We start from the raw sequence: 11,410 nt of genomic DNA on the forward strand, positions 1-11,410 counted from the left end.
GGCGTGAGAATCAGACTAGATTGCTCTGAATATAAGTGTATATTAAGAGAAATAGCTAGATAAGATAATATCAGATGATATGTGATAAGATGTGATCCCCATACCGTTCCAAGGTGTTTGAGTATTTATAGCCGAAGATAGGTTTCCAAGCAGGTACAGCCAGCTGTATAATATTCCTTTTCCACCAACTGTGGGCTACGTACGTGCCATGCTGGTTGGTGGGTAGGCAGCGGCTCATGGCCGGCTGTGTACTATTCCTTTTCCACCAACTACAGGCTATGTACGTACCACGATGAGGGTTGGTGGGTAGGTAGTGGCTGATAGTGACATTTTGTACTAGAGCGTGCTCCTCCTCGTACTGTTGTCGGTGAGCCGTCACCCTGTGATTGGTTCATGGGCTGCTTTGGTCAGATCTTGTCTATTTTGTCCATACCTTGGCAGGTATAGTACAAAAGATCTTCCAGAAGCGTACGGACAGGCTCATTTGGGCGGGAGTATTCCCGCCTTGCTCATTCCTTCTTCAGGTGACATTACTGAATTATTGAGTTAGTGCCTTGTGCGTGTAGCCTTACTATTAGTGCGGGTAGCCTTCCCTGATGGCTTGTATCCGCAGCTGCGGGAACAGGCGGGGTACTTTACCATTGGGAGGCTTTTCCTGCGGGAACAGCTGGCGTACTGCGCGTAAGGTCTTCATCTCTCTGAGCATGGTGGGTCCTGCGGATCCAGTTGGTCTTTGCGCAGACGTCCCTCTTCAAGGTGAGTCTTGCGGGTCCAACTGAGCTCTGCTGGGACCTACCTCTTCACAAGGCTAGGAGTCGTCCATTTGTGGATTATGTTGGAGTTGTTACATCTTATAAAAAGATTTATACACTTAAGATTCGATTCACACACATTTTTACAAATATACCCTAAGTTTTTTACTTCCTTCAAATCCCATATTGTAACGTATTGTAATGATTTAGTTATAAAAAGTATTATTTGATTGAAAATAAAATAAAAAATAGTAATATTCGTGTAATTTAGATTTTGAAATATAGAACCGATTGGGAATGCTCTAAAGGTATATCGGTCAAAGTTTTTAAATAGTGGTGTATAAGTTTAAAAGCATGATTATAATTATTTTATTAAATGCAAAACAGCCTTAAAGAGGGGTCTTTGGGGAAGAAAGTAATCAAGTGGTGTTTTCTTTATGGAGGAAGATAATAATGAAAATTGTGCGACACCATTCGCATGCCTCTAAACATGTTCAAAGATCCATAAAAACAAAACATGTTGAAAGACCCGATATATATATATATATATATATATATATATATATATATATATATATATATATATATATATATATATATAGTAAGGATCCTAAGAGAACACTTTGTAAATTAAGAACTATAAGAACCATTTTTAACCACTAAAAAAATATTTAAAGTAATCATAAAACAAAAAATAAAAAAAATTTAAAAAAACCAAAATTCTTATATTTCATTCCGGTTTCAATAAAAAAAACGTCGTTTTGATACACATGTATAATTTTATTTAATCTTTAGTTATGCAATATACACATATGTATAATATCATTTATCTTAAATTATACATATGTGTATAAAAACATGTAAATGTACATATATGTATATATTATACATATGTGTATATAATTTAGCTAAACCGAGTTTTTTTATTATGAAACCGGGATGTTAAAACAAGAATTTTGTTTTTTTTTTTACTTTTTTCATTTTTATGTTTTTTTTATTATATGATTTTTTTTTTATTTTTGGGTTTTTTGTGTTCCAAAATGGTTAGTTCTCAATTTCAAAAAAGTTCTCCCATGATCCTGATCGTGTATATATATATATATATAACAAACTATTTTTTAACAAATTTTAGTTATAAAATTTTACACAAAAACAAAAATAAGATAATCAGTTGTAAAACGCGAGTTCAGACTTCCCGTCTAATATTAGTCTCTTCAATACATCATTTAGCGTCTCAATCTGTGGATGCACTTGATCATCCACACGAAACTCGTGAACATCGCCATTCACTTCAATCCAACTACATCCAATGCTTGATTTTGATCTTGATTCATTCTCTCTTTGGCTCGTTACATTTCTTACTTCATCAACTCTTTCCCATTTGCTTAAATAAGCATATAAGTTCGAAAGAAGCACTTCATTCCCACTTATTCGACCACAATATCCTCGCTCGACATATGCAACGATCTTATCTGCAAGACTCGCATCCTTGTAAATCCTGCAAGCGCTTACCAACGCCCTCCATATAACTATATCGGGATCTAAATGCATTTTTAATGCAACCACTAAGGCCGGTTTCAAATAGCCAGCACGAGCTAGTAGATCAATAAAACAACCATAGTGTTCGACTTTAGGTCCAATGTTCCAAAACCGATACATGTTGTTAAAAACTAATGAACCCTCTTTCACTAGACCCGAGTGGCTGCAACCTTTTAACACACCAAGAAGTGTTATATCATTAGGAGTGATGTTTTGAGATATCATTTGATGGAACACTCGAAGAGCGTCGCTACCCTGACCATGATCCGAGAACCCTGAGATCATGCTTGTGTAGTTGCAAACATCTGGTTGAGAAATATTGTTAAACACTTGATATGCATCGTTTATGATCCCGCATTTTGAGTACATATCAATAAGAGCAGTCGAGACGTTAGACTTTTCGGTGAAACCATTCTTGATAATATATGCATGAATCCACTTTCCTTGATCTAAAGCCTCGAGGCTAGCACACGCAGATAAAGCACAAACGAGAACCGCTTCATTCGGCTTTAAAGAACCACGCGACTCCCTTACCATATCATGAAAGTATGTAAGTGCATCGGTGTACATACCATGATCAAGAAATCCCGAAATAATAACAACCCATGATACCATGTTACGTACCGGCATCGTTGAAAAGATTTCCGAGGCTCTTCCCATTTCCCCTTGCTTGGTGTACCCACCTAACAGACTCGTCCACGAAAAAACGTCTCGTTCAGGCATTTCATCGAACACCTTGCGCGCATTGTCTACCATGATAAAAACAGCATAAAAATTTATCAAAGCATTACTTAAATATAAATCACTTAAATACCCATTTTTAATCACAATTCCATGGATAATCATGCCATGTAACTCTGTGTTTTGGTGTGTGCATGATGTGATCAAGAAAGTGAATGTGTATTTGTCCGGGACAAGCAAATGATCATATTCTAAGGCGTTTAATAAGCGAAAAAGATTTATCGGGTCCGGAGAGTTTTGGAGTTTGGAATATGATCTGATCATAATATTCCATAACAAAATGGATGGGGGGTAATTAGGGTATTGATCAAATAATGTTCTTGCATAGGTGATATTATTATTTGATAAATAGCAGTGTATTAAAGAGTCAGTTAATATGGTATGTGATGAGACTAGTGATTGTGTGATGACTTGGGCATGTACTTGTTTGATTTGTGACAATGGTGGCCTTTGATTTAGTAGTTGATTAAGTGTTTTTGGAGATGAACAGAAGGTATGATAAGTTGTGAAGTTGAATAAGTGGTTAAAGGTTTTAACTTTGAGCCTCAAAGTTGTGTTCATTTTGTGGGAAGTGAGATTTGTTGGAGTGTGTTAAGGTTTTGATTGTATGTTTAGTAAGAATAGTCTTGAATGAAATCGGTCCGGGTGGTCGGGTTTCATTGAGGCATTTTGTCCAACACCTTCTAGTAATAATTAAATCAAGCCATGACAAGAGTTGTTTAGAATGATGTCTGAGAGCATCCACAACGGGCCTCAATGCTAGAGGTCCGTGGTGATGTGGCGATGTAGCGGGCGGGGAAGCAAGGAGACGAGTGTTGTGGTGCCAATGTCCGGGTTGAGAAGTTTGTTCCTACAGGCGATTGTGCAGACAACGATGCTCCCCCTCTCACAAACACACGGCATATTATTATATATATTAAAAGGGGGATGTTCTCCCCCTCACAAAAAATACTTTACTATTCAATTTAATAATACTTTATTATATTTTATTTTCTTATTAATTAACTTTTACAATATATATATATATATATATATATATATATATTCTAACTTTTAAAAAAATAAGGGGACATAGGTGGCTCGATGAAAAAAGATTAAGATTTTTGTAATCTCCAGTTCGATCTTGAGGCGTCCAGGTTTTACCACCAGTGGGCTTTCGGGCGGGTGAGTTTTTCCCAGAACCGTAGATAACTTAAAGGCACTTGAGGGCTCCATACGGTTGAGCTGGGCTAGCTGGCGGTGGTCTTTTGCCAATGAGTCACCCATACAGAGTACTTAGACATTCTACTTTTGTTGGTTTATTTTTTTTAAAAGAGATCGACACTCACTTGGAATTAATTCCCTTTTCTTACTTTTTTTCAACTAATTATAAAATTTAACAAACTAAAATTTTAAACTTTAAACTTTGACAAGTGTCAGTTTTACATGTTATATTTGTTGGTAAAACTATTTTTTTAACTTTACCTTTGTACTTCTTATAGTTGGTCTTACAATGACCGAAATTTTATCATGATTTAAAAATATTCCGTCATCACATATTTTAATATCCACGCTTCGGCTTCAGAATATGTTTGCGCCTTTAAAATATGTTTTATTTTTCTTATAAGGTGCCGCCAATGCTAACAGAATTTGCATCGGTTCTTAACCATAGCGTACCGATTTACATATGATAATTTGTTGTATTTTGGCATTGACGGGTTAATTTCTTTTGTTTAGTTCCAATGCCTTAACCTGATACAAGATAAATTCGCGTCAACTCGCAACACGTTCGTGGTTTAACGTTTTGACGTATGTTTTTTGTTCGGTTCAATGGTTCCGCAACGAAGCGCGGGTCCTAAATCCTAGTTTTATGTATAAAAGTGGAAGTTTTTGCAGGAAGTTTGAAATCTAACAGGACACTACTGTGATGTTTTGTAGAGATTCAACGTTGCTGCTGCACTCAGATAACAACTAACCGTTGATTCTCCTTAGACTCCATTTGATCCCGGATTAAATTTTTAGTGTTTTCTTCATAATTAGTAATTACGATATAAATCTTATTTACAAAGTTGTAATTAAAATAAAGTATCATTGCAGAGTCATTTTAAAGAACATGTACGCCAACTTCTAACATTATAGAACGTGTATGCCAACTTCTTGTTACTTTCATTGCGTTTAAATTTGTTTTAAACCAATTTGACATTATTTTGTTCATGGAACTTGAAGCTGCATTTTACAAGAATGTACAAAGATACCAATATAGCATAAAAAAAACTCAATAAATAAGCAAAAGCTTTCAGTGATTGTATTTCTTGAACAATTAACAATACTGCCTAATCATAGATTATTGACAATCTTTAGGTTGTATGAATGGAAAACAATAACTACCAACAACCATTTATGGGGCTACTACTTGGATTTGAGAGCTTTACGGGCTTCTTCTCGTGTGATGGCTCTGACGTAGATCTCATAGCAACATCCTGGAACAAATTTCATAGCATTCAGCATAACTAAATTCAAAAGGAAACAACATATGGCTAAATAATAAACAAATGTAGCCATATGTAGATACAATTCTTATTCTGATGCATTCTTTAGGGTTTGGATCAAATACAAATGAAATTAACATGCTAAATGTGAGAATCAAGTAGAGTATTTATATATACAGGTAGAGTAATTATGTAATTACTCCATAATAATTACTCTAGGATGTAATTACATAATTACTCTACCTGTATATATAATTACTCTACTTGATTCTCACGTTTAGCACGTTAATTTCATTTGTACGTTAACCTTCCCCTATGCATCTTTAACAGGTCAAACAAACAATATTTTAAAAAATAGCTTAAGAGTAAACTGGCCGAAAGACACCCAAAGTGTTATTTACCAAAAATAGAATAAAAAAAATAAAAACTTTTGACAGTGTTACGGGTCAACCCAACTCGTTAAGACATGTAAAAAAACAATCCCTTTTGATCCAATCCTAAGCAAGTGGATATATAATAGGCTATAATAAGGTATTACAGAATTTTAGTCTTTTAGAGCATCACTAGTTGTGAGGCTAAATTATATAATCCTCGAGCAAAATGGCAGATGTATGCATTTCAAGCTGGATGTATAGTATTTCAAATATTTATGTATCGTGTAACTGTAACGCCCTTACTTGCATCACTACACCTAGAAATATAAAACATTGTTTTCAATTTAGGATTGACATACCAGCTACCACGGCAATAGTCAGGTAATCGCCAATTCTTCTTATGTTTGAGGCACTTTTCCTATATGATTTGAAGCGCTCTAGTGCTGGATCCTTAGCCAAAAGCTGCAACGTAATGAGGTTATTTTGACGAGATAATGGAGAGCTGGAGCACAAAATTAAGAGAACCAAATCTTGGTAAATGCTTGACTTTTGCATGCCAAACAGGTACTGTTTCAGTTCCATTAACTAACCCGTTTTGGTTGCAGATTAAAAATAACAATGATCACACAAGCTATAAGAACATGCTGCTATAAACTGGACTGTTTTCACTTTTTCCACAGTATGGCAACAGTTGTGGTGCAGTTTTAATTCAAAACAAGCATGCACGGTAAGAAAGATTAGCAAATATAATCTCCATGAATCACTTTAAAGTTTAAATAATTAGAAGATACAATAAGTTAGTGGGTGCAAGTATTCCTAAGTGGACATGGAATCATTAATCTCTGCTAATTTCAAGCAAAATAGAGTACAAAACTAGTTACAAAGAATATAGACATAGGGGAGAAGTAAACAGATAACATCTAATATAATAAACAACTCTGGATTGCCAATGTTGAAAATACACACTAAATCTTGCTAAATAACCTTGAATGCTTCCTCTATAGACGCTAAACTCAAATGTTGCGGTAATATAAACCTAAGAACTTGGAAATTAGAAGACTTGTGCTTGCCAAGAGAAATGGCAAGGAGCCCTTAAAATCACATTCACAGTTGCCGGTATCAATTTTAGCAAAATCAGGCAAGAACTTGGAAATTAGAAGACTTGTGATTTTAGACATGTAGACTAATTTTACTTGTAACATGCAGCTTTCCATGGCATAATACCCTCCAAACTTCCATTAGTTTACGTGCTGAACTACAACTTGTTGATGAATAAACTAGATCAGAAAGTTCTATTTATTACACTTTCGCCATCAAAGCTAGCGTTTTACCAGACATTTTGCTAAAACCATGGTTATTTAATGTTTATTATACTTAGGTGCACCATGTGTGATAAGTGATAACTGTCTTGTTAAAAAAACATAACGTTCTTAAGCAAAATTGGTTATACTTCTGCAAACAAGTGTCAAATATTATGCCCAAAAGAGCCAAAACTGATTGTTCAGACACTTCTCTCTGAATTAGAAGACAGACTTGCAGAGCAGTAAACAAACGAATAAAAACAAACGAGAAATCTTAAACTGAATTAGGGCTCCAATTCCATGGCATAAGAAGTTAAAATTCAAAAAAGAAAACCACATTAAATCAGATACTCAGCATCAATATCCAGATCTTAATTTAACGTGAGTAAGGGAATGTTGGGATTGAGGATAAACATCGGATCTTGTATATTAATCTAGATTTGAAAGGGGGGGGGGGTATGGGGGTTGTGGGTTTCGCTGCCACATGGAAGGACAAGATTACCAAGCCTGTAAAAAAAACACAACTATAGCCACCATCGCACAATCTCTTGTACACCTATCCCAAAGTACTTCCGGATCCTCACCTGAGGCGATGATCTAAGTTGATCACCTGCGTGATGGTGGGGATCATGATGTTGTGGATTATTGTCCTTAGTTGGGAATTATTGCATTATTGCTCTGATGTTGTGGATTATTACCCTCGTGGGTACCACCCAAGAAATCCTTCAAAATTCCGACTACTGTAGACATGTTCAAGATATTTTGTATAGATTGAAGGTAACTAGCCATGATTAAGATCGCCTCCATAATATCTTACAAAATATCTTGAACAGAATATCGACCGTAGTTGTAATTTTGAAGGGTTTATTGGGTGGTACCCAAGAGGGTAATAATCCACAACATCACGCTGGTGATCAACTTAGATCAACGATGCAGGCTGAAGGGGATCCTGAATTACTTCGGGTAAGATGCGCAAGAGATTATGCAATGATGTCTATAGTTGTGTTTTTTTCACCGGCATGGTAATCTTCTCCGTCCACATGGCACTATGGCAGCGAAACCCACCACCTCCATATCCGGCCCCCCTCCGACCTCTATCAAACCTAGATAGGTACGGACTGATATACGAGATCCAATGTTTGCACATATCCTCTATCCCAACAATCCCTTTAAGTCAGATATTAATGTTTCTTAACCATGCTATGTAGATCAAAGACTGATTTGGGTGGTTAATACAACAGTATGAAACAATAAAAATATATATATTCTTTACTCCTTGAAAACGGTGTTTGGTAGCTATAATGGGCAAACACAAAAAATCGACTTTATTAAACAAACAAATCTTGATTGCCAATCTCCAAAACACACACATTAAAGTATTAAACCATGCTAAATCACCATGAAAGTTTCCTAAAAACTTTGAAATTAGAATACCTGTGATCGCCTTGAGAAATCGCAGCAAGCAGCAAAAACAAACAAGAAATAAAAGTAATGTAATGCTATACAGGGAGGGTTTGGTGATTTTACTCATAATGCGCAGCTTAGCTTAGCTTTCCATGACATAATGACTCATTCATTATAATTTATACCCTCAACTTATATTAATTCAATTTCTAAACTAACTCCTACTACTTGTTATCCCCACTTGTGTCACTTTTGGTGGACTATGGCAATGAAAGATTTGAGCTACGCCTTACGAGGTTGCCGGTTCGAATCCAGAGCCCACCCGGGTTTTCGTCCCACCGTGTGTTACGCCAGAGAGTTCTACTCTTGTGGTGGCATAACAACTGTCAAGTGGCAGCTGACGGTATGGTTTCCCGGGGAAAAGCCCAAGCCAAACTCTGAAGCCAGCGTGAGTCCGGTTAAGACAACTTAGTCTGGCCAGAGTGGGGCACCAGGTCTCTCCAAATTTGGGGAGTGCGGTAGCCTAACACACAAGAAAGTCGTCGTTCCATTCAAAAAAAACTACTGCTACTTGTTGGTGAATATACTAACTAACTAACTCAACAAGTTGAATTTATTAATAATTAATAATTAAAGTAGAAATCATGAACTGAATTAGGGCGTAAAATTAGATATTTCTGATCTTAACCTAACCTACCACACATACACATCGAATACAAATGATGAGCAGATTGAAATGAATGAAATAATAATAATAATAATAATAATAATAATAATAATAATGAGTAGTTACAGCTTGCTCTCGGAGTCCAGGCTGTACATGAATCTGACGTCTAGGTTGCAATGTTAAACCCTGAATCAAAAGCAATTATCATGGAATTGAAAACACTCGTCAATCGATAACAAATGCATACAACAAACATAGATCGATACCCGCTGATGAGGAGCACTGCGTTTGAGCAAGGAATAAGCCATTTGCTATGACGCTGGATCTTGGTTGCTAACTTTATTATTATTATTAGGGAAAATTCCTAAACTAGACCATTTTTAGGGAGAGAATGCCTAAATTTTAAGATATTTTTAAAATAGTCCATCTAATTTGGACCGAGCAGACGAGATCTGAAAAATTCCTCAGGCCAATAAAATTTAGACAAGTGTTAAAATCCAACGAGATTTTTAAAAATATTGGGGGACCAGTCTATATTTCCTATTAAAAGTTCTTGAAATTAAACAGTTTTGCCAGACGGTCTTTTAATGTTTCCTAACGTGTCCCCACATCTTCCACAAACATAGGAAAATGTGCCTTTAAATTTAGTCTTTCAAGACACATTTAGGGTGAATTTGTACCAATAAGATCATAAATTTATAAATATTGAGGGATCCTTCCATATTTTTGAACTAAAATTTATATTCCAAAGCGTTCTGGCCAGACGGGTTATATAAGTTTCTTATCTCAACCATATATATTTTAAACTCATAGAAAAATGTGTCATTCAACTTTGTCTTTCAAGACACTTACTTGTAAAATTTGAACGAAAGGGATCATATTTTTAAAAATATTGTGGTACCCGTTCATATTCTTCACAAAATCTTTATATTAAAAAGTTGTCTTGCCAGACGGGTTATATAAGTTTCTTATCTCGACCCTATATATTTTAAACTCATAGAAAAATGTGCCATTTAACTTTGTCTTTCAAGACAGTTACTTGAAAATTTTAAACTTAGGGGATCATATTTTTGAAAATATTGTAGTACCCGTCCATTTCTTCACAAATCTTTATATTAAAAAGTTGTCTTGCCAGACGGGATTTTTAAGTTTCTTATCTCGACCCTATATATTTTAAACTCATGGAAAAATGTGCCATTCAACTTTGTCTTTCAAGACACTTGAAAAATTAATGTCAAATCCGTTCTGCTTCATAGCATCATCATTCAAACCGATCTCCAAGACCGCATCTATCAAGCCCAATGCACCTCCATTGATGAAGGCAATATGTATTATGAAATGTCATGTGGAGCCGAACTTCAACTTGAAACCAAACCCGATGGCTTGCTTTATTTCCTCAATCGTTTGTGGGTTCCCGATCGTGATGAACTTCGTACTTTCATTATCGACGAAGCTCATATGTCGCGATATTCCGTACATCCCGGTGCGGATAAAATGTACTTCGATCTTCGATCTATTTATTGGTGGCCGGGTATGAAAAAGGACGTAGCACTTTATGTCTCGAAATGTCTTACTTGCTCAAAGGTTAAAGCCGAACATCAAAAACCTTTTGGCTTACTCGAGCAACCTCCTATTCCCGTTTGGAAATGGGAAGGCATCGCTATGAACTTTGTCACCAAATTGCCTCCCACTCAAAAGCAAAATGATAGCATTTGGGTCATTGTTGATCGATTAACCAAATCGGCTCACTTCATCCCTATCCGCGAGAAATACTCTGTTGAACAACTCGCTCAAATCTATGTTCGTGAGATTGTATGCCGCCATGGCATTCCATTGACCATCATTTCTGATCGTGATGCTCGTTTCACATCCCGTTTTTGGAAATCACTTCAAGAAGCTTTGGGCACTCGCCTCGATCTCAGTACCGCTTACCATCCTCAAACTGATGGCCAGTCCGAACGTACAATCCAAACTCTCGAGGATATGCTTCGATCTTGTGTTCTTGATTTTGGTGGAAATTGGGATTCTCATCTCCCGTTTATTGAATTTTCAAACAATAATAGCTATCATTCTAGCATTGAGATGGCTCCTTTCCAAGCTCTTTATGGTCGTAAGTGTCGTTCTCCGATTTGTTGGAACGAGATTGGTGAAGCCCAAATCACCG

At 36.1% G+C, this 11,410-nt stretch overlaps 2 protein-coding genes across 2 annotated transcripts; both read right to left on the minus strand.

Annotated features, from left to right (window-relative positions):
- Positions 1–1,912: 1,912 nt before the first annotated feature.
- LOC143604516 (pentatricopeptide repeat-containing protein At2g20540-like) lies at positions 1,913–3,709 on the minus strand. The gene has a single exon (XM_077080971.1). It carries the CDS (start codon positions 3,591–3,593, stop codon positions 1,920–1,922), a length of 1,674 nt encoding a protein of 557 aa, XP_076937086.1. The 5' UTR covers positions 3,594–3,709; the 3' UTR covers positions 1,913–1,919.
- Positions 3,710–5,318: 1,609 nt separating this feature from the next.
- Positions 5,319–9,586, minus strand: LOC143604517 (succinate dehydrogenase subunit 7B, mitochondrial-like). Its single transcript, XM_077080972.1, has 4 exons — positions 9,513–9,586; positions 9,373–9,432; positions 6,234–6,336; positions 5,319–5,491 (listed from the first exon to the last, which is right to left on the minus strand). The coding sequence occupies exons 1-4, from the start codon at positions 9,552–9,554 to the stop codon at positions 5,421–5,423; spliced, it is 276 nt and encodes a 91-aa protein (XP_076937087.1). The 5' UTR covers positions 9,555–9,586; the 3' UTR covers positions 5,319–5,420.
- Positions 9,587–11,410: the final 1,824 nt, after the last annotated feature.

This window comes from Bidens hawaiensis, unplaced genomic scaffold, assembly GCF_021521415.1.
Source record: "Bidens hawaiensis isolate Kalapana, Puna unplaced genomic scaffold, B.hawaiensis_p1.1 tig00065432_1, whole genome shotgun sequence".
NCBI classification, from domain to species: Eukaryota; Viridiplantae; Streptophyta; class Magnoliopsida; order Asterales; family Asteraceae; genus Bidens; species Bidens hawaiensis.